Source organism: Periplaneta americana, chromosome 16 (assembly GCF_040183065.1).
Source record: "Periplaneta americana isolate PAMFEO1 chromosome 16, P.americana_PAMFEO1_priV1, whole genome shotgun sequence".
NCBI classification, from domain to species: Eukaryota; Metazoa; Arthropoda; class Insecta; order Blattodea; family Blattidae; genus Periplaneta; species Periplaneta americana.
Genome location: NC_091132.1, coordinates 169378982 through 169403062, shown reverse-complemented (window position 1 = coordinate 169403062; position 24081 = coordinate 169378982). Strand labels below are relative to the sequence as shown.

The following is a 24081-nucleotide window of genomic DNA, read 5'->3' as shown; positions in this document are numbered from 1 at the left end:
TTACGGGAAAACGGCTGAACGGATTTTAATAAATGGCCGCTCATTTTGAAGCTTGGAACTCAAAGTTTTTCGGAAAAATAGTAGTTTTCAGTGAAATGTCAATTTTCCTACATAATTTCCCTATTTTCCAAAATCCATCTGTCGTCAGTTTTGAGAACTAGCTAATTGCATTCAGGAGAAGCGAAGCAAGCATCAAGTCTGCCGTGTTGCATTTCAGAATAAAACAAAACACACACTACAGTAAACAATATTACACGAAGGCCATGATCGTCAAGAATGCTGACATGTTTACAGCTCAGATTAAATTGGTTATTAAAAACTTAACTTACTAAAAATAATTAACAGGTTCGATTCTGTGGTGTGTAATTTTCTGGGTACAGCTGTGTATTGGATATTAAAAACTACAAAACATGAGGTGGTTGATGACATTATTACTATTAGAAATGAAATATTATTGTAGTTAATGCCATGATGTGACTATTTTTCATTATTATACATATTAATACTATGTTTATTATATGAAAGTGAAACGTTTTGGGGTTATATAAGTAGATGTAGAGAATAACTTAAATTAGATTTTGATTTCTATATTTTACTGAGTGGTGGCTGTATAGTATAAGTTACTGAAAGCTATAAAACTTACGTAAGATAATATTATTAAAAATCAAATATTTTTATAGTTATTAATCGATTGGGTTTGGGTCTTTTTCATATATTTAATGGCGGTGTGGTGTAGATATTTATATGCGTGGTTCTCTTCAGAATTGGCTCGAGAGAGAGTATCTTTCATTTTTATGGAAGCAAATAACTTTCAAAATGTCTGGTATTCTTCATCGAAAATAAATCTGAAAAATGTTTATTTGAACGTCTAATGAACTTAGTTTGCAACATTTGCTGCACAAGCCACTATATATATATATATATCAAATGCTGGGCGTTGGCATACAGCAATGTTATTTGGAGGGTTCCACACAGAATTATGTGAGATGTGACAGGGTAAATAACTGTTTTGGCATATGGGGGTGGTTGGAAAGGTTTCAAGCATATGTAAAGTACACTGGGATAATTGGAACCCATAGTTTTCTATCAGGAAAGTGGAACTTAACGTATGTCAATACCCGAGAATCAAATATGAAAATGAAATTTAGTACATATAAATTCCACTTTCCTTTTTGTGGTCATTGTTACCGAATAGTTTCACAAGACTAATAGTTTTAACATAGTAGTTATAGGGTCCACTTTTCTCAAGTTTCCACTTACCCCATTGTACCTTATGTAAAATAATTTGCACGACATTTTGCAATAAACTAAGTAGTAGTAATAATAATAATAATAATAATAATAATAATAATAATAATAATAATAGCACCCATTATGGAGTTCATCAGCAAATATCAACTTCAGTGGAAGGGTCATCTCGAACGAATGAATCGATGCAGAATTCCAAAAGCACTGTTTCATTACCATCCGTATGGCAAAAGATCTCTAGGCCGTCCAAAGAAGAGATGGACTGAAAATTCTAGTTGGAGACCGTAACAGGCCACTTGGGCTAATACTTGTTAGGAAGACGACGACGATTATCATCATCATCATCATCATCATAAATCACAATGGAATAAATTGTAATATAAATAGTCAGATTTTGTGAACACTTATTTCCAATTACCCATAAATACAAAAGTAATCCACATTATACACCATTACTTGGTGTGGAATTTTAGAAAGCAGTCTTTTAGGTGCAAGGCAACTTTACATTTCATGCAGTTGTATTTTGCATTTTTCTTGCATAATCTTGATTGTCCTGAAATTGCACCAAATGATTTTTTTTCCATCATATCGCAATTCATTTGGTTTCTTTTGGAAAATAGACGTCCATGGGAAGCTCAGCTTTGGAGTTGAAAGTGTTACCAATGTTATATCCTCCTTATGAATTCCAACAGAGAATACCTTGGAACATTTTCCTGTACAGTAACCACATATACAGTTGCGAATTCTAAATGAGGCAGTAGAGCAAGTGGACAGCTTCAAATACTTGGGGTGCACTATAACCAGTAACATGAGCTGCTGCCAGGAAGTCAAAAGGAGGCTAGCAATGGCAAAGGAAGCTTTTAGTAGAAAAAGGAGCATCTTCTGGGAACCTCCGGAAAAAGAACAAGGAAGAGACTAGTGTAGTGCTTTGTATGGAGTGTGGCATTGTATGGGGCAGAAACATGGATATTACGAGAAGTAAAGAGAAGCGAATAGAAGCATTTGAAGTGTGGATATGTAGAAGAATGGAGCGTGTGAAGTGGACAGAGAGAGTAAGAAATGAAGCTGTGTTGGAAAGAGTGGGTGAAGAAAGAATGATGCTGAAACTGATCAGGAAGAGGAAAAGGAATTGGTTGGGTCACTGGCTGAGAAGAAACTGCCTACTAAAGGATGCACTGGAAGGAATGGTGAACGAGAGAGGAGTTCGTGTTAGAAAAAGATATCAGATCATAGACGACATTAAGATATATTCTGTATTATAAAGAGGAAACAAAAAGGAAGGCAGAAAATGGGAAAGATTGGAGAAAGCTGGATTTGCAGTGAAAGACCTGCCCTTGGGCAGAACACTGAATGAATGAATGACCACATGTTTACTACCGCCCCATTGAACAGAACCTGGAAAATGGCCACCACCATTTTTTGACCTGATTCGAGTTCAATACAGTCCCCGGTGTTGGTCGAACAAATCAACACCCCCCCCCCCCCCCGTATATTTGTTGTAGTGTTGGATGATTGTCGGTTGAGTAACAGTAACACGTTTCTTTTCACTTGCATTCCATTGTTGACAAGTTCCGTAAGCAAGTGTCACATTTTCATCTTGAACATTAGTGCCCATAGTCACTTGATTGTTATCTTGCCATTTGATGAGCGTTACTTTCTTGTCTATTGATCGAAGGGTGTGAGTTGCACCTCTTGACTGTTTTCCTATGTCTTTTAACAGTGCATTTCCAGTCCTATCAGCTCGAATTGTTCCTATTACATTTAAGTTATGTTGTAACATTGTGCTGAGGAGTTCTAAAAATTGAAATAGTTGTGAATGAAGACAAAACTGTTAACAGGAATAAACCCAATACACATAGGCTACTTTGGGCAACTGACGACTCCAATAATTCACCTTTAATCCTATCTTTTTTGCCTGTATAAGGACAAAATTTAAGACGATAGCCTTCAGGCGTGGCTAAAACCAGAACTTGAAGCCGAACTGTATTTGTTTGCCGCAAATGAATTGCTTTATTGAGTGACGGCCATAATATAGCTTCATCCAGTGAATACTTGGAGCCAAGAGGTTGAACAAATTCTTGAAATTTGTTGTTCAGGTAGTCACGTTGAATCCCCTGTTGTTTGATCAGTTTCAGAATTATCACTGAAGTGAAGAAATCTATGAATTGTGTCTTCGATTTCTTGTCTTTGCATTTGAAATCAATATATTGTGTGTATCATCTCTGTTTTCAAAAATAACCGCCGGTGTGGTACCTTCACATAATCAGAAACTAAAAGAATTGCAAAATATGAATATAGTTCTTGAATGGACAAATGTATAATGCATCCTTTCTGGGCTGCATATAATGAAGTCTGCAGACATAAGACTTAACATTTCCATTTTTAGAAAATGCTACAGATATGCGTCTCAGTGATAAACGGAGAGTTTTCTTCGGTAAAATTTTATATGAATCGATTGCAAAAAAACTAATCTTTTATATTTCGCCATAGAACATATTTTGTTCATTGCAGAAAAATAAGTTTTGGCCCCTGAAGTGTATTTTCGTATATTGGTCATGTTAAGTTTTGAAAAAAAAGATCCTCAATCATTTCCATAATTTCTAAGCTGAATACCATTTTGAAAAACTCATTGGGAGACTTATCAAAATTCAGCTCAAAAATATTATCATTAGGGGAGGGTTGTAGAGAAATTAAATTAGTTTTGTGAAGATTTCTTTCAATTCATTCAGTTATATATTTAGCTTTCTTGGTATAGATTTATTCATTTTCTTGGGTATAGACTTGTTTACATTTTCAGAATTTTAAGGATAAACATTCAGAGTTCGATGGTAATTCTCTATGAGACGGGACTGTTGTTAAATTTTCTGATCCTTTCTCAACCCTAAGTTCATTCACGTTTGATTCAGAATTTATATCCTCTCTCTGTTTGAAATGGTCCCTCTGTCTAACTAACCTAATCTCACCTTCTTGGCGTAAAATTCCTCTGCCTAGATCCATAAAAGTACTTTTTCATTCGTTGTTGCTGCCACCATCATCTCGATCACTGTCGACGCCATCAGCACGAGGGTTAAGTACCACCTCTACTTCGTCAGCAGCATGTATACTTGCACATATTTCAGGTTCATCTGCATCTAACACCTCATCTATCCATTTCATCAATTGCTCTGTATCTTTCCTGTAAGATGGATAAAAGTTCACATAAATGCCCAGCGTTTGATATATCAAACATCAGAGTTTACGTAACCCTCCAGTCCATATTATTCAAATTATTGTGAAAAACTATAATAGAACTGAAAGGATATACATTTGGCAACACGTTAAAATAGTTCATTAAAATCGAACATTCAAAACCAACTACTGTATTCATAAAATAAAAATTCAACTTACGTGTTATCCATCTTCCAAGCAGACTGGTACTGGAATTTCAACACTCGCAACAACTGCCAAATTAAAATATTTTAGTTTTCCATTGTTACCAATATAAAGGTTGATGATTTATAAGCCAACTAGTGTACCAACAATCATTATAAAACAGAATTGCAAATATACAACAATCAAACATCATAAGCTGTATTGTATTTAATATATCAAACAGTGGGATATAATGAGTTTTGGCCTTGATTAAGATCATCTGGTATCTTTTGCAACCAGAGCCTCACAAGAGCAAATGGTATGTTGGGCTGTTTCATTCTCATTTGCTTGAAATATACAATCCCGGTTTCCTTCAAACAGCATATGTTTTAAATGCTTTTTCACACTAGCCTGACCTGTGATTATTCTCACAAGCAAACATTCTGATGGGGGCAGATAAAAAAGTTAATTTTTTTTCTTCCACCATGTTAATAATGCCAAAAGAAGTGCTTATATAAACTTTGGCCACTCGACCACAATTACGAGGCAGTCCAGAAAGTGATTTTCCCTGGGGCCGTTTATAGAAAAAAGCATAATTGCATGGAAATATTTATTTAAACAGATACAGCAATTAATGCGCTATTTGTCAACATATCCCACACTGGAATTGGGACATTTGTCATACCATGGAATCAATTTTTGTGTCATAGAAGTCAGCCGCCTGGGATTGGAACCAGCATTTGACTGCGTCTGCACCTTTCTCTGTCGATCCCTTGATATGAGAAATGTCTCAATTCCGATGGAAAATATGTTGAAAAATAGCTCAACAATTGCTGTGGATGTTTAAATAAATTTGTCCAATGAAATTGTGTTTTATTTTCTGTTAACGGGTCCTGACGAACTTATTTTTTTATGGCCCTCATAATTGCGGTCGAGTGGCCAAAATTTGTATAAGCACTTCTTTTGACATTATTAACATAGTGGAAGAAAAAAAAAATAACTTTCTTATCTGCCCCCATCAGAACGTTTGCTTGTCAGCTGAAGTCTGTTTCACCTAATTAGGTGCTCAGCTATTTTCTTACATAATCTTCTGATAAGTAGCGTATAGTGTATATTTCTGGATCTTGCACCCAAGTCTTTTCTTTTACCAGCTTTGAATTGCTTCTCTTATGTAGTTAGCAATTCCGAGAGCCTGCTGTGATCCAAAAGAATTTGGAGACCATCTCTTGTCGAGCAATTTCGTAAATTTTTCACTTCCTTCAATGCCACTGTGATCTAGCACCCTGTTGTGCACCATGATCATTATTCATGTTTTGCAGTTCGCATAATTCCAAACTGATGGAGGAACTGATTATCATAGGCAGGAAGTTTTGATATTATAAGCGAATTCTTCAATATTTGATACAATATTACACTGCAAGGAATTATAAAATAATTATATATTAGCTGACATATATACTACCTACATTCGATATATGACTTCTTGTAACACATTATACATTTATGTGAATGCAGTGAGTCTAACGCATCTCACGCAGATACTGCTTATGTTTTGTTTATTTACAGGGTTACAAGAAAACAGATGGAGCCTGCAGGATGGAAGGGTGTGAGTATGATGTCAAAATGGCTGGACTTCTATTCCTTAGACTGAGCAATGAGAGAAAGAGCTTTCATATTGCCTCCAACATGGATGCAACGGGAGAGTTCGATGATTTGGTATTGATAATTGATGGTAAAGCAGCTTTTGTACAGTTGAAACATAAACTAGGGGCACAAGTCTCAGAAAGAAAGAGAACATACACAGTACGCAGAATCTTCCGAATCGAGAAGCTCTACAGTTCTTACTACAATCTCAGGTATGTTTGGGGACAGAAAACTGATCTACAACTGTGGGGTCCATTCAGCGATGTGCAGTTTATTGTTTACACAAACGCTGTTGTTGCTGTAGGTGAAGCTGTTGATACTGATGTCCAGAATGTTCTTATAACAGGAGGAAAATGCTTACGTTTTTCTGAAAATGACTTTCCCGAGTTAAGGAACGAGCCTGAGTTCAACCAGTTCCTCCTTCAGTTCAGGTTCTACACGGAACAAGCAAGTGAGAAGAAACTTGATTCCTTAATCAGAAATGAACTTATTAGGGCATTGGGGACGGATTCTCAGTTCCAGACATTTCTGACTAATATAACGAGCTGGATGGAAGGCCCTGGTTCTTACCTCACGGAAAATGTTGAGTTTTGGAAGGATATAGTGAAGTGCAGTGTCGATGACTTATGTCGAGGAAAAATAGATCAGCTTTCAAACTTTGATCTGCAATTTGATGAAAGAGAGTTAAACTTATTTAGACAGCAGTTACCAGAAGGCGGAGGACTTCTGAGAGTTCACAATTCTAACGCTCTCACTTGTCTCAAAGTCCACCAAAGCGTTGACAAGAAGATTCTGGTAGATGCCAACGTGTTGGAGGATAAAATGAGTGAAGTGTTGACATTGTGGGGTCGCTGGCCTGGATGTGATGTACTAGCAATTGATGGCTGGGTTGAGGCAAATGAAAAGATCGTCCACAATTTAGGTTCAGGAAAGACCCTTGTTGTGATTGACGACAGTGAGAATGGGAGGGAATTAGAATGTCTCAGCCACAAAGACGAGTTTCGTTTTGGGCAACTGAATGAGGAATCGAAGAGACAAGTATTAGATTGCAAAATTAATTTCCAAGGTGAGTCCATCAAACTTAACACATTAGTTGACAACACCGTATTCAACAAAGTAGCGAACGCTCAAATTGTAACTCAGTTGGTCTCTGGAATTGCCGAAAGCATTGGAGATAAACTCACTCAACAAAGTGAACACTACATACCTCGTAAGTTTGTTACTAGGCAACATGTGAGTGAGACAATATTTTCTGATGACCGGGACTGCTTAGTTGTAAATGGAGTTTCACTGCAGGCTCTGAGGCAAATTGTCCTGGCTACGAAGGTAGTAGAGATATTTGATGAAACAAAACATTCTGAAGAAGGTGTGTGTCGCTGTTATGTAATTGGAGGAAAAGAGGATTTCGAGAAGGCCAAAAACATATTTGAAAGAGTCCATTGGCTTCATAAAGAACAGACTGGTTTTATTTGGAAACAGTCCAAAGGCGGTGTGTCCTATATTAAGGCCCACTTAATGGATGTGACCTCTATCAGAAGCTTGCAGGAAGTCATGCTGCTCTCTGACAAGGTCAAGTTGCTTGTGGCTCAGCCTGGAATGGGAAAATCGACAGAAGTTGTGAATTTAGCTCAGGAATTCAAGCGACGTGATCCTGCATGTTGGGTGGTCACTGTAGTTCTGAGAGAGCACACTGAGTACCTGAATAAATGTGGAGATTCTGCACTTGAACTTCTGTTACGAGCAGGAAAGTTCATGAGTGACTTCGCTAAGTCATTGTTCAAACATGAGTTAGGTCATGGTGGCAATATTGTGATACTGATAGATGGGTTTGATGAGATCATTCCACATTATACAGGGAAGGTGTTGCACATGTTAAGACAACTTATTATTCACTGTAAATTCAAACAGCTTTGGATCACTTCTCGTTCTTTTATGAAGGAGATGCTAGAGGAATCGTTCTCATGTCTTTCATTTGAACTTCAGCCATTCACAAAGCAGGATCAACGTGATTTCCTTGCTAAACTCTGGAATGATATGAGTGATGGTCCATATAACTTAGACATATTTATTGCCAGTGTGTTGGAAGTGACAGGAAATTCGTTGAATGACAAACTTGGCCAATTCACAGAAATTCCTCTGCAGACTCGCATGTTAGCTGAAGTATTTCGAAGTGAAGCTTCTCATTTTTGTCAGTCAGGTGAGATGAACATTGACCGCAAACTGGATTTGTTGGAACTATATGACAGATTTGTAGATAGAAAGTGGAATATCTTTGTTTGTGAAAAGGGCCGAGTAGATGTAATAAATCTGGTGCAGCATCGGATACTACGGCTCCAGGAGGAAGAGTATGAGAACGACCACATGGCATGTGCCGTGCATTCCTTGCTGAAGACTGAAGACTTTAACAGACTACAGTCCTCTAAGGACATTATCAGGCGAGTTGAAAGGTTCCAGGACCGTTTCAGAAATGGAGAGGAGAAAAGTGGAATTGTTGCTCAAATTGTAAATTCCAAAGCAATGTTCATTCACAAAACATTTCTAGATTTCTTTGCTGCGAAGTGGTTCACAAAAAATTTCAAACTCGAAAGAGAATATTTAAAAGAGATATTATTTAGAGAAGAGTTCGTAATCGTGAGAGAGTTTTTTGATAGGATTCTGGCAGAAGGATTTGAATTGCATACTGCCATCCTAAATGAAGACAAAGATTATGTTCTCAAATTGCTGTCATCCCCTGAATGTGATGTGAATGGAAAAGATAAGGGTGGGAGAACACCCTTACACTTGGCAGTTATCAATCATACTGAAAGCAGTAACTTTTCACCTAATAAAACTGTGTGTGAAATCATTGAACTATTATTGCAGAATCATTGTGATTGTAACGTTGAAGATGAAGTGTTTCACTGGCGACCCCTGACACTTGCTGACAAGATACAAGCGTGGTCAGCTGTTGACATGCTGCTGGGCAGTCAGGCTGAAAGTAGTGACATGATATTCACTATGGAATTGATCAAGGGTGAGGAAGGTGATCAATTTTTGTGCAGACTTTTGAACATTGTCGCATTACAGGGATATGTGAATATCGCAAAGTTGATGTTTAAATGTGGCTTATGTGTGAATCATCCCCTTGAGGCACATTTTAATATGAATATTTATCCCAATGCTATTACTGCCACAATGTTACACATTGCATCTTCTGCAGGACAAACGAAACTGGTAGAGTTTTTTCTCGATGCTGAAGAAACAGAAGGATTTATAAAGAAAAGGACCTTGGTTTGGGATGACAACCAACATCATCTAGACACTGAGAAGACTTCGGTATATACTACAACGAAAGAGCGTCTAGAAATAAGAGACTCTGATCACAGAACTCCCTTGTTCTGGGCTGCTGTCAAAGGTCGTCTAGAAACTGTTAAGATGCTGGTCAGCAAAGGTGCAAATGTTAATACAGACGATGCGTGGAAACAAACTCCTTTATATTATGCAATTTCTGGTTGCCATGCGGAAGTTGTGAAGTTCTTAATAGAAAATGGCGCTAATGTTAAAGTATGTGACGAGGATGGTGACAGTATAACATTCACTGCATTTCTTTCTGACAATTTGCATATTCTGAGACAACTACTTAATGAAGGTGGTGATGTTAATGCATGTAATAAGTATGGTGAGAGTCTAATATACACTGCTGTGGAAAGAGGTAATGTGGATTTTGTGAGACTACTGATGGATAAAGATGCTGATATTAATGCAAGTAATATATATGGCGAAAGTCCAGTATTCGCTGCTATAGAAGGAGGTAATGTGCATATTGTGAGACTACTAATGGATAAAGGCGCTAATGTTAATGAATGGAACATATATGGTGAGAGTCCAATATTTGTTGCTGTTGTAGGAGGTAGTGTGGATATTGTGAGACTCCTAATGGATAAAGGCGCTGATGTTAATGCACGTAACGAGACTGGTGACACTCCAATATTAGCTGCTGCAAAAGGAGGTAGTGTGGATGTTGTGAGACTCCTAATGGATAAAGGCGCTGATGTTAATGTACGTAACGAGACTGGTGACACTCCAATATTAGCTGCTGCAAAAGGAGGTAGTGTGGATGTTGTGAGATTCCTAATGGATAAAGGAGCTGATGTTAATGTACGTAACGAGACTGGTGACACTCCAATATTAGCTGCTGCAAAAGGAGGTAGTGTGGATGTTGTGAGACTCCTAATGGATAAAGGCGCTGATGTTAATGTACGTAACGAGACTGGTGACACTCCAATATTAGCTGCTGCAAAAGGAGGTAGTGTGGATGTTGTGAGACTCCTAATGGATAAAGGCGCTGATAATGTATGTAACCAGACTGGTGACACTCCAATATTAGCTGCTGCAAAAGGAGGTAGTGTGGATGTTGTGAGACTCCTAATGGATAAAGGCGCTGATGTTAATCTACGTAACCAGACTGGTGACACTCCAATATTAGCTACTGCAAAAGGAGGTAGTGTGGATGTTGTGAGACTCCTAATGGATAAAGGCGCTGATGTTAATGTACGTAACCAGACTGGTGACACTCCAATATTAGCTGCTGCAAAAGGAGGTAGTGTGGATGTTGTGAGACTCCTAATGGATAAAGATGCTGATATTAATGCAAGTAATATATATGGCAAAAGTCCAGTATTCGCTGCTATAGAAGGAGGTAATGTGCATATTGTGAGACTACTAATGGATAAAGGCGCTAATGTTAATGAATGCAACATATATGGTGAGAGTCCAATATTTGTTGCTGTTGTAGGAGGTAGTGTGGATATTGTGAGACTCCTAATGGATAAAGGCGCTGATGTTAATGCACGTAACGAGACTGGTAACACTCCAATATTAGCTGCTGCAAATGGAGGTAGTGTGGATGTTGTGAGACTCCTAATGGATAAAGGCGCTGATGTTAATGTACGTAACGAGATTGGTGACATTCCAATATTAGCTGCTGCAAAAGGAGGTAGTGTGGATGTTGTGAGATTCCTAATGGATAAAGGAGCTGATGTTAATGTACGTAACGAGACTGGTGACACTCCAATATTAGCTGCTGCAAAAGGAGGTAGTGTGGATGTTGTGAGACTCCTATTGGATAAAGGCGCTGATGTTAATGTACGTAACGAGACTGGTGACACTCCAATATTAGCTGCTGCAAAAGGAGGTAGTGTGGATGTTGTGAGACTCCTAATGGATAAAGGCGCTGATGTTAATGTACGTAACCAGACTGGTGACACTCCAATATTAGCTGCTGCAAAAGGAGGTAGTGTGGATGTTGTGAGACTCCTAATGGATAAAGGCGCTGATGTTAATGTACGTAACGAGACTGGTGACACTCCAATATTAGCTGCTGCAAAAGGAGGTAGTGTGGATGTTGTGAGACTCCTAATGGATAAAGGCGCTGATGTTAATGTACGTAACCAGACTGGTGACACTCCAATATTAGCTGCTGCAAAAGGAGGTAGTGTGGATATTGTGAGACTCCTAATGGATAAAGGAGCTGATGTTGATGTATGTGACTATACTGGTGACACTCCAATATTAGCTGCTGCAAAAGGAGGTAGTGTGGATATTGTGAGACTCCTAATGGATAAAGGCACTGATGTTAATGTATGTATCGAGACTGGTGACACTCCAATATTAGCTGCTGCAAAAGGAGGTAGTGTGGATATTGTGAGACTCCTAATGGATAAAGGCGCTGATGTTAATGTACGTAACCAGACTGGTGACACTCCAATATTAGCTGCTGCAAAAGGAGGTAGTGTGGATATTGTGAGACTCCTAATGGATAAAGGAGCTGATGTTGATGTATGTAACGATACTGGTGACACTCCAATATTAGCTGCTGCAAAAGGAGGTAGTGTGGATATTGTGAGACTCCTAATGGATAAAGGAGCTGATGTTGATGTATGTAACGATACTGGTGACACTCCAATATTAGCTGCTGCAAAAGGAGGTAGTGTGGATATTGTGAGACTCCTAATGGATAAAGGAGCTGATGTTGATGTATGTAACGATACTGGTGACACTCCAATATTAGCTGCTGCAAAAGGAGGTAGTGTGGATATTGTGAGACTCCTAATGGATAAAGGAGCTGATGTTGATGTATGTAACGATACTGGTGACACTCCAATATTAGCTGCTGCAAAAGGAGGTAGTGTGGATATTGTGAGACTCCTAATGGATAAAGGAGCTGATGTTGATGTATGTAACGATACTGGTGACACTCCAATATTAGCTGCTGCAAAAGGAGGTAGTGTGGATATTGTGAGACTCCTAATGGATAAAGGAGGTGATGTTGATGTATGTAACGTGACTGGTGACACTCCAATATTAGCTGCTGCAAAAGGAGGTAGTGTGGATGTTGTGAGATTCCTAATGGATAAAGGAGCTGATGTTAATGCACGTAACATGTTTGGCGAGACTCCAATTTTGGCTGCTACTGAAAGAGGTAGTGTGGAGCTTGTGAGACTCCTAATGAATAAAGGCGCTGATGTTAATGTGCGTAACAATTATGGCTATAGTCCAATTTTCGCTGCTGCTAAAGGAGGTAGTGTGGAGCTTGTAAAACTCCTAATGGATAAAGGCGCTGATGTTAATGCACGTAACAAGTTTGGCGAGAGTCTAATTTTCGCTGCTAGTAAAGGAGGTAGTGTGGATGTTGTGAAACTCCTAATGGATAAAGGTGCTGATGTTAATGCACTTAACAAGTCTGGTGAATGTCCAATATTCACTGCAGTGTAATGAGGTAATGTAGATATTTTGATACTCCTAATGGTTAAAGGGGTTGACGTTAAGGTATGTAACAATTGTGATGAATGTCCAATATGCTCTGCTAGAAAGAGAGGTAATGTGGGTTTTGTGAGACTCCTATTGCATAATGGCGCTGATGTTGATGCATGTAACAAGAATGGTGATAGCGCATTGTCAATTGCAGTAAGAAATGGTATCCTAGAGATAGTACGCCTCTTGAATGGAAGGAAGTGCTAATGTGAAATTATGTTACAATTTAGACGATTTTCTGGTGTATGTAGCAGTGAACATAGAGATGGAAAAATATAACATATCTGTATTTTCGCAAAAATTCCAAAAGACTGAGCTGTTCGGAAATATTCTTTTCGAAAATAATATTCAGAGTTCCTGACGGATGGTTCCTTATGGAACCAGAGTTCTATACGTACCTTTCACCCACTTTTTGTCGCAACAATCGAGATACTTTGTCAGACCATAGCTGTTCTCCCTGCATTTCATTCGTTCACAGTTGTGGAGTGGAGAGCTCGGAATTTTTAACTCCAGTGCATTTGCAGTGTTTGTTTCAGAAAAAAACAATAACTCTGTATAATGATTTTCATTCATATTCTTTCCTATTTAGATTGCAACTTGCATCAGTACCGATATCATATCTAATTGTAAGATTGTTGTGTCTGTTATACTCCAAAGTCACTGTTAAGTTACATACCCAGTGAGAAAAAAATTATAAAACTATACTTCCAAATTTTGAATCTGCTTCACTTCCCCTTTCATGTCACTTACATGTCACTGCGAGAAAAGGGGGTCCAATTCATTGGATCACAAAACAACAGGCAAGGAATCAGTCCCATGGACAGAAATGTACGATATTGTATTTTGTTATCAATTTTGTATAATATAATATTGCAATTGAAGCCAAACTAACCTCACTGTTTTTGTTACAAATAAAATATTAAAAGTTTAATACAGATTAGTGTTGTGTAGTATTTATACCGTTTATTTAACAGAAGTGATGCAATAATAAAATTATTATGTTTTGTAGTTTGTTCTTGTAAATAACTGCACATTTACTTGACTAGAATAGCTGTCATGGTTCCATTTGCATTATGGTCTGGGATTTATTAAACAACTAATAATTATTCTGGAACAACATAACAGTTGAGTGATTGTTACCTTCTGCTTGCTGTTATTTTGGATTTGTTCTTTGGAACCAGAAGACTCGGAACCATTCCAGAAAAACTTTATCACCACACTACTAGTGGAAGTGTTAACGTAAAATATATAACGTCCTTAAATGAAAGCGATGTCGATGTTACATACATAATGTAAATAAATCTTTGCTGAGAGGTTAGAATTGCTTGCAGTGAGAATAAGATTCAGAGGGAGCTGCCGATGTGTGATGCCTCCACAGAGGATGCTGAGAGTGTAAGATTATAATATTCTATTATTTGAAAATGATCTTTTAATGTTAACTGGATACTGGTGCTGATGTCAATTCATGTATTAATGACTAGCTGTACCCGTGCGCTCCGCTGCACTTATCTATACTAATAATAAATCTGTAGCCGAAATTTTTCTGGTAATTTTAGATTTTCCAAAAATAATTGGTCCTAACATATATAATTAACCACCCTGAAACCGAAAATCGCTTTTTTGAAATTTTTGTTTGTATGTCTGTCTGTCTGTTTGTTACCTTTTCACGCGATAATGGCTGAACCGATTTCGATGAAAATTGGAATATAAATTAAGTTCGTTGTAACTTAGATTATAGGCTACATGGCATTCAAAATACGTTATTTAAAAGGGGGGTTATAAGGGGGCCTGAATTAAATAAATCAAAATATCTCTCTTATTATTGATTTTTGTGAAATATGTTACATAACAAACATTTCTTTAAAAGTGATTTCGGATAAGTTTTATTCTCTGAAAAACTTTGTTAGGACTGATATTTAATGAGATAAATGAGTTTCAAAATTAAAATAACTGCCATCTAAAGTGGTGTATTGAAATAAAAAACAAATGACTTCGTCTATAAGGGGCCTTGGACACAACAATCGAAAGCTATGAAACATAGCCTACAGACAATGTTTCTGTGTTTGTATGAAGTAATATCAGAAGCTAAATTAACCGATTTGTATAAATAATTATTATTTCATCATTGGGAAGTGTAGTTTCTCTAGATGGACATAATGCTATAATGTTATTACAGTAACTTGTGAGTGAATTGAGGACAGGTAAGATTAAAATAGCTTCTTATGCACAGAAAACTTGATAGGTTATTCTGTATATTCATTTCCTGTATTTCTTATAATAATGTTTATGAACTTATTCATTTTAATCTCAGAGAATTAACGAACAACGAGAGTGTATTGATTTAGTAGTATGTAGTAATAGTACGTTAGCTTAGCAATCCATTATTTTATAATTCAAATTTTAACTATGCTCAATTGAATCGTGTTAAAATACATAAAATACATATGCAATAAATGCAATGCAAAAAAATTGGGTAATGAGCCAAGCAGATTATGTTGCGCTGTTGTAAAAGTTGTTCCTCCTGAGATTCAAGAGCTCCCACAACAAATTAAAAACTTTCTAATTCGAGTACATCCGTTATCAACACACTTTTTTATAATATAATATAATATAAACATAATAATAAATCTGTAGCCAAAATTTTTCTGTTAATTTTCGCTTTTCCAAATATAATTGTTAATAACAATTAAGAAACATGTTAAAGGAATTGTCATTGCTCCAAATGAGTGGTCTCTGGATCAAAATGATCGTATTTTAATATTTTAAATACAATTTAAATTAAGTAACATATTAAACGATTTATCCTTCTATCAAACACGAATGTTCCCTGGACCCAATGTCCTATTTTAATTATGTAATTACTTTATATTTATTTCTAACGGGTGCAGCGGAGCGCACGGGTATGGCTAGTACACAATAAATATAAAGTAATTACATAATTAAAATAGAACATTGGGTCCAAGGAACATTCGCGTTTGATAGAAGAATAAATCGTTTAATATGCTGCTTAATTTAAATTGTATTTAAATAATTAAAATGCTATCATTTTGGTCCAGAGACCACCCATTTAGTGCAAAGATAATTCGTTTAACATTTTTCTAAATCAGTCTTAAATGCATCCTTTAATAAATCACTCCAAATTAATAGAGTTGATTGGGTACGAAGATCATTTTTATGTTAACCTTACTGTGCATCTGTTTTTTTTTTTGTTAAGTTTATTTAATTCACGCCTTAACATCTGTGGTCATGTCGCGTGTTTAGAATGTGTGGGCATATCAGCAGGCGTTTTTACTCTGGTTGAGTTCCTGTTTCTATTGTGTGTTGTAGATGGCTTGTGTTCATGTAACTGATTATAGACTTTGATTAATGTTTTTGGTATTGGTAATTGAGATGGTGATGAATAATGGCATGTATCTTTCCAATCCGGCATTTGCCTTTATGACTAAGGGAAATCATGACAAACCCCAGTCAGATTGGTCGGCCACGGGGTTTGAACCCGGGACCCCCGAATGCGTGTCTCAAATGCTACCGCCAGATCCAACTCGCTTGGTTGTATATCATTGTTTATGGAAATAAAAAAGTGAGGTACCCTACATAAATATTATTTTAAGAAACACAGGAAATGAATATCGGTAAATTATGAGCGCAGGAACGCCATTTCATGACATCTTTTAAAATACCTCAGCTCCAGTAATATCTATGGTAAAATGAGCGTATAAAATTATAGTATTTTATGTGGACCAAATAAAGTTGCAATAATCAAGTTATACAATATTTCGACAGAATATCAAGTTTTCTGTGCGTACAGATTCCTTTTCATCTTACGTCAGTCCTCATTTGTAGCATTACATCCATCTAGAAAAACTACAAATTTCAAATAGTGAAGGTTAATTAGCTTCTGAGATTACATCATACAAACACAAAATATTCTCTCTATATTAATGTTGATAAACGTCAAGGCCGCCTTAAATAGACGGAGTCATTTGTTTTGATTTCATTGTAGCCATCGTCGTCGTTCCTGCAATAACTCCTATGTCACATATCGATTATCAGATTTTTGCTCTATTAAATAATGAAATAGTGATGCAGCAAATAATACAATCTACTATATGTAACAATTCTATTTCTTTCCTTCGAAAATGTAAGAATTCACGATCTCCTATGCACTACTGCCATAGAATGAATAAATTTGTTTTTCTTCCTACTAAAAAAATTTAATATTTTGCACATAGAAGTTAACGGAACAACGACACTATAATCTGAGGCGGCGGTGGAAATGTATTGTATTGTTATTTTAAAACTCTTGTATATCCTTAAATATCAGTCCTATCAAAATTTTGCATAGAATAAAACTTATCGGAAATCATTTTTAAAGAAACTTTTGTTATGTAACATTTTTCACAAAAATCAATAATAAGCGAGATATTTCGGTTTATTTAATTCAGCTCCCCCTTATAAGCCCCCTTTTGAATAAAGTATTTTGAATGCCATGTAGCCTAAAATCTAAGTTACAACGAACTTAATTTATGTTCCAATTTTCATCGAAATCCGTCCAGCCATTATCGCGTGAAAAGTTAACAAACTTCCAGACAGGCAGACATACAAACAAAAATTTCAAAAAAGCGATTTTCGGTTTCAGGATGATTAATTATACATGTTAACACCAATTAATTTTGGAAAATCGAAAATTACCAGAAAAATTTCGCTTACAGATTTATTATTAGTATAGATTATGACTGTCTAATATTCATTACAGTGAAATGTTATCTGAAATTTCAAGAGTTCGTGGGGAAAAAACGATGAATGTCACATTTCTGTTAAGGATTAGATAATGATGTAATTGAGTCTATAACTGCAAGATGTAGTGCCGTTTCTATAGAAAATAAAGGAAAGGATTACAGTACTCCTGGTGATAAATCTGCTTTTTACCATTTTTCATAAGAACAACATTACATTTCGTAGTGATCCATTGAATTAAATAATCACATCAACCTTAATAAAACTGTGACATTCATCGTTTTTCCCGCGAACTCTTCATTTGTAATAGGTTTGTTAGAATCCGGTACTGAGAAGAGCTGTGAATGTACTTGGTATATTGTATCACTGTTATTGCCAGCACACTTTTCTTTCCATTGTTGCTACGCATTTCTACCAACACTATTTGCTTTCGTTTTATCGACCTATCTCCACCATTTTATCATCGTTAGTCATGTAGAGGTCATTTACCCTCATCCCACATCCAAGCAACAACAGTGCTAGGCCTGCAGGTATTCAGTTCTGTCATGTGACCAAGGGATCTTGAGCAGCCTAGCTTCGGACTGGATTTTCACTCCCTTTGCCATTCTAGACTAACTCATAAATCAGTAACTTATCTCTCTGTTTCATATGTATTTTCCTTTGTAACTGCAGATTGACTGAACACAATACCATACTTATTCCCTGTCATTCAGATGGTTTTACATGACCAGTTTAGATTTGGATCATTTTAAGTTAAAGTGCTTATTGCAGGAGGGAAAAAGAATAAATACAAGAGTTATAGAAAAACTAAATTAGCTTTATTTTTGAACACTTAATAACATCTACAAAACTGGAAAAATATTGGCAGTGCAATTTTTGGCTTAAATATTTGTATTTCTTTGAAAATGTTTTGGGAATCGTGTCACATAAATTACCAGAGTCTCTATTTATCACAAATTCAAAAGATAACCAGTCTTAGTAATTCAGTGTAAAATTACTTAATTGCAGAATATACTCGTAGTTATATTTAAAACTGCGAATCCAATAGGAGTAACTTGCGTGATACAACAGTAACATATGAAGGGTCCAGGGGAAAAACCTGCTAAGTCACATTTTACTGATTTTACAGGAGAGCGAGTTAAAAGTTTCAAGGTCCATTACATTCTATTGTCTCTGAGGTATCATTCTTCAAATATTTCTGGCTTAATCAAGTTTTTACTCTGTACAATTAAACCACAGAAATCTCTACTGCCTGAGGTATTACATGGCATCCAAAACAAAAAATTAATAATTTTGGACTTAACACGTTTTCCCCTGGACCCTTCATATGTCACACTGCTCTTTTTCAAAAGAAAAATTAGACATCTATGAAGAAGAGTGCAGAATGTTGACTTGCATATTTTCTCATAAAAGAATATCAAGAAAGAAGAATTACTCACAATCGAGAATAAAGAACTTTTCCCATGTATTTTTATCTAGAGAAAGACAATGCTAGCTTAAATATTTGGGGGGATTTATTTTAAATCTATCTTCACACCAACAACATATACAGGCCAGATAAACTTGTTGATTCCAATGCATTGAAGAACTTTTACTTCATTATCACTTTTCCCACCATTGCAATAACACGCGCGTCCTTTATTACAGTCCACCTTCCTTCACTTATTATTTGAGAAGTTTCTTGGATTCTTCATCTGGGTTAGCAATGCTTTTGTTCAAATCTGTTGAACCATAACATTTCCAAACTTCTGGTGCCTTCTTACAGAAACAAGACAATATTCTTCCCTGAAGATATCAAATGCCATTTCGTTTAAAGGATTACACTTGATGAAATTTCATAAAATTATAATAATTAACATTCATTGATTGTAGTTCACGTTTAAAAACTTAAAATTGTTTAGATGACATGTTAAAAAGTGTTAAAATTTATTTTTAAAAAGTTATATGCCTTGGACGGGCGCCCCGTTTCGATGCGGTGCTGCATCTTCATCAGTGTCCCACGAACTACTGTTGATCTTGAATTCTGCCATTTGCATTGGTCAGTTGTAGGGGTGGGGGTGTGTTGCTTTTATGATGGGGGGGGGGTGGTTGTTTGTGTGTTATGTATAATGATATCGAACAATGTGTGGTTATTGAACTGTAATTGTGTATTAAGTATAACATACCCACAACATATACCCAAGGATATCTGGGTACAAATTATTAAATTCGGAGATATTCTGAGAACGAATTTTATAATAAGGAAATTTATGACAAAATTTTTTATGAAGATTTTTCATTGTGTCACAATGCAGTCTTTTCTGTTTTTTACCTTATTCTTCACAAGTGTTTGTTTCTTTCCCGGAGTAACATTAGAATTGTCATCACGACAAAAAAAAAAAAAAAAAGAAAAGAACCCACTACATTTTGCTGCAGATTCTTGAAAGAGGATCTGTTATGATTCTCAGTTCTCTTTACTTGTGATTAACAACGAAGGGCATTCATACTTATCAAACCATATTTTCGAAAAAGTTTTCCTTTCAAAATTTGTGCAATACACTGTTTTGTCTTCTCATTTCGACTAGATGCATAACTGTCTTTCATTTGTGCAATGAAGGCATTATGAAATAGAAGTTTCCTTTTTATGTTTTCAGGCACTGTAATGCATTCTGTGTCCTTCATTACTTTGGACATCGGTGTGCATTGATCACACTTCTTGTCGGTGGTGATAGACGCATTGACATGAACTTTCATATTTCTTTCTCCCATCAATCCCAACCTCTTTCTCAGCCTTTGTCTGTTCTTTTTATACCTGTCAGCACGTTTGTCGGCAGAAGCCAGGGCCTCTAAAAGCTTTTTAATTCTTATACGGGCTTTGCTTCTGTCTCTTTTCTTCCTCTGCTTCTATTTTGACTCCTGAATCGGTTGATTCCCGATGGGCCAAGCTCTGCAGACTGTGCAGTTATGTTGATAACGGCAATTAGTTGTCTGTTGACATTATTTCTGTTTTCTCTTGACCTACATTGCCGGCATATTTCTCTTTCAGACATATAATTATTATCTTTTACAGATGTGCAGGCTTCGAGACTTCGGACCCAATAGAGCAGTTCAGTGGAAAATCCGCATAACGGCGTATTGAGTATAGTGGTAAAGCGTAGGCTACAGTGGGTGGGGGTACTGTAGAATGAATGCCAACAAACACACAAAGAAAAACGTTCTAGATTTGAAGGTTCTGACGAATAATTTGGGTTTCATACATACCTATTTTCAAACTGTGTCTGAAACTATTACACGGTTAGAAAAGTCAGAGCAAGAGATGCCAGAAGCCCTCAAATTAGTTGAGGAAATGACACAGAGAATTAATGAGACATCAAGTACACCGGTTACTGAACGTGTAAAACAGAAGTGGAAATCAATTTTATGTAAAAATAACGGATATGGAACATTGTATAATATAAATATTGCAAATTAGTGGACGTAGAATCACCCGAGAATAAAGGACTGTCTCTTAGAGACTGCAATGATGTTAGGTTTTTTCGTTTTGCTCCTATCACGTCATGCGACGTAGAGCGCAGCTTTTCACAGTACAAACTGTGTTTGGCAGATAACCGAAAAAGATTTACGTTTGAGACACTGAAATTGTATCTTGTAGTACATTGCAATTCGGTACTGTAACTGCACGTCCTAAAGATGACCAGTAGGATAAATGAAGAAATTAAAATTGCTACATGTTTATTTCCACCATTAACACTGTGTATAATTAAACACAAATGCTTATAAAAGACAGGAGAATAAATGCTTTTCACATTCTTTTGACATTGTCATTGTGTAATGTATATTTACTTTCAGAATGTACACGTGTGTTTCCCCATACTACCGTACTCTACTCTAAATAGCAACGTTGTTACCTCAACACATCTCTACCTTTCACTACCTGCAGCAAGTCAACAACCCATAGCACAGTAAACTTATTGTATCGGGTCCCAAGTCTCGAAGCCTGCAGATGTGTCAAGCTTTAACTCTCTTCTCAACTTTGCTCTCTCCCTCATTTTTTTTTTTTTTTTTTTTTTTTTTTTCAGATATTCTGGCCTCTTACTTTCATCTGCATTTACTCTCTCCCTGTAACTCCTTTGCTTAAGAAGCAGGTGTAATGAGGCATTTTCCTAATAAAATTTTGATAATTTTAATTTAATGTCTAATTAATAAAAGGTGTTATAAAATCATTAATACATATAAATTACCAATGTTAGATTAATACCTCATTCCATTTAATGAAGATTTTGATGTTTCATGTCACATACGTTACTTTTTTTTTAATTTTTAGTATGTAGGTTCTTTTATGGTGCTTTATCAACAGCTCAGGTACGTTACTTTATAGTCATATAAGTTACTAAAGCACGAGTACCGGTAACTTATGTGACATTTTGTTAGATTAGGTTAATTCTGACATACCTTCAGAAGATTCGCATTTAATTTCTTGTATTAACTTTTATGAACTCAGAACACATAACTTAAAATATTTAAAAATAATGGTTTTTGGTCAGATTCTTTGTAATTATGGTAACTTATGTGATGTGTAATAAACATACTCACCCAATTTTGAAAACTTTATGTGAAATAGCAAAACCGTGAGTATTTTAGACAATCCATTACTTCACCTGTTTTCATAAAGGAGTGTTGTTGCCAAATTGAGAAGTAAAAATATTATACCAATGCAGACAGCTTTCAGAAATCATAATCTTTGTATGGTAACTTAAGAGACATGAAACACTGGGGACAAATTTCTTTCATATATTATATACATGCATGTTTAATTAAATACTGTACTGCTTCGTTGGATTTATTTTACTAATTCTTATATTTTTAATTGATATTAAAAAACTTACGAAATGTCACTACTGATAGAAATTTATACCAATGTATTGTGGACTATGTTAGGGGGCAGGTAACTTAAGTGACAATTTATTTGCGTCTTCACAAATGTTCTGAACTAAAATAAATTATAATATCTGTTGTTTACTACTGGGATATTTTTATGCTGTAATATACATTCCCTATAAAATTAGAATTGCTACATTTCAAAGGATGTAATTTTTAAGGGAAATGACTTGCATACTTTAACATAGAATGGCCCATTTGTTTGTAGTTTTTATGTTTTCGTTTATGTTGTTAATGAATGGAAAATACAGTTAGAGGAACTTTTTCCATATTACATTATATAATTTATACTAAAGATTCAAAATTCCCTATATCCACTTAAACAAATTAAAGGATTTTGAAAGTAACTGGTGGTGGATAGAGGGGATTTTGAACCTAACAGTGAGTTCAGCAAACTTTTTGCATGAAATTTAAATCAATAGAACTTATATTTGATATAACTGAGTTGTGAGAGAAAAATGGCCTTTAGCGAGTTTTAAATATAGAGAAGTCTTGTAACGTACGTTAATATTTTGTTATATTGCAATTTATTTTGTATGCTAATTGTTATTCTTTCATTTTTATGATGATTAGGGAAGATTTACTTTTGTTAATTGTGTTCTTGATTGGTTTTACACTCATTGAATTAAATGTCTTGTACATTGAATATGCCAAACTATGTTTATTTTATGCTACAAATACACTTGCAACCCTAAACATCTTTCGTATTCATTAGTGACATATTATATGTAGTCTCATCGATTTTACCCATTCCTGGTTAAAAAAATGGGGCGCATTCTCTCTGGTGCTGCTGTACATTTCACTGTTTACAGAAAGAGGAGCTGACATTGGTGTATAGAAAGTAAATTGTGATACTGATATTATTTGTGCCATTGAAAAGTGGTCCTTTGAAAGTTGTGAGGTTCTATATAGACAGAGAGATTGTTAATTTGAGGTTGCTGATAATGCAGTATTCTTGGCAGTTTTACAAAATTGTTAACACAAAAAGACGCTGATGTTAAAACATCATGTTATGTATTTACTTATACTGCAAGTGGGCAAGCACCCGGTGGCAGTGGTATACACAATACACAAAAAAAAATGATAAGCAATACACAATACAATTATATACACAATACAGTAAGAATACACAATACAATTTAACACAATAATAATAAAACATAAAATAACCTAATTTTACAATACAACCTACATATGTATAGGCCCTACATGAGTTTCAATAGTCTTTCACTTTACTCTCATCTCACTCCCTGTAGTGGCACTATGACGCATTTCACTGACACTTTAGCACGCATTTCACTGACACTATAGAACACATTTCATTGACGGTATAAATTATCACTGATCTGCACTATTCACTGCACTGTAAAACCATCACTTCACTGACTCACC

The 24081-nt window shown here is 35.8% G+C and overlaps 2 protein-coding genes across 2 annotated transcripts in view; both read left to right on the top strand.

Annotated features, from left to right (window-relative positions):
• Positions 1-23191, top strand: part of LOC138691877 (uncharacterized) — a 50935-nt gene extending 27744 nt beyond the window's left edge. Inside the window, exons 3-4 of the mRNA XM_069814444.1 lie at positions 6166-12010; positions 12902-23191. Coding sequence (XP_069670545.1) covers positions 6166-12010; positions 12902-12996 — 5940 coding nt within the window. The 3' untranslated portion in view covers positions 12997-23191. The remainder of the gene's footprint in view (positions 1-6165; positions 12011-12901) is intronic.
• LOC138691879 (zinc finger protein ZFP2-like) overlaps positions 6336-24081 on the top strand; it is a 59034-nt gene continuing 41288 nt past the window's right edge. The window contains exon 1 of the mRNA XM_069814448.1: positions 6336-6455. The gene's annotated coding sequence lies outside the window, so the exon portion shown is untranslated. The remainder of the gene's footprint in view (positions 6456-24081) is intronic.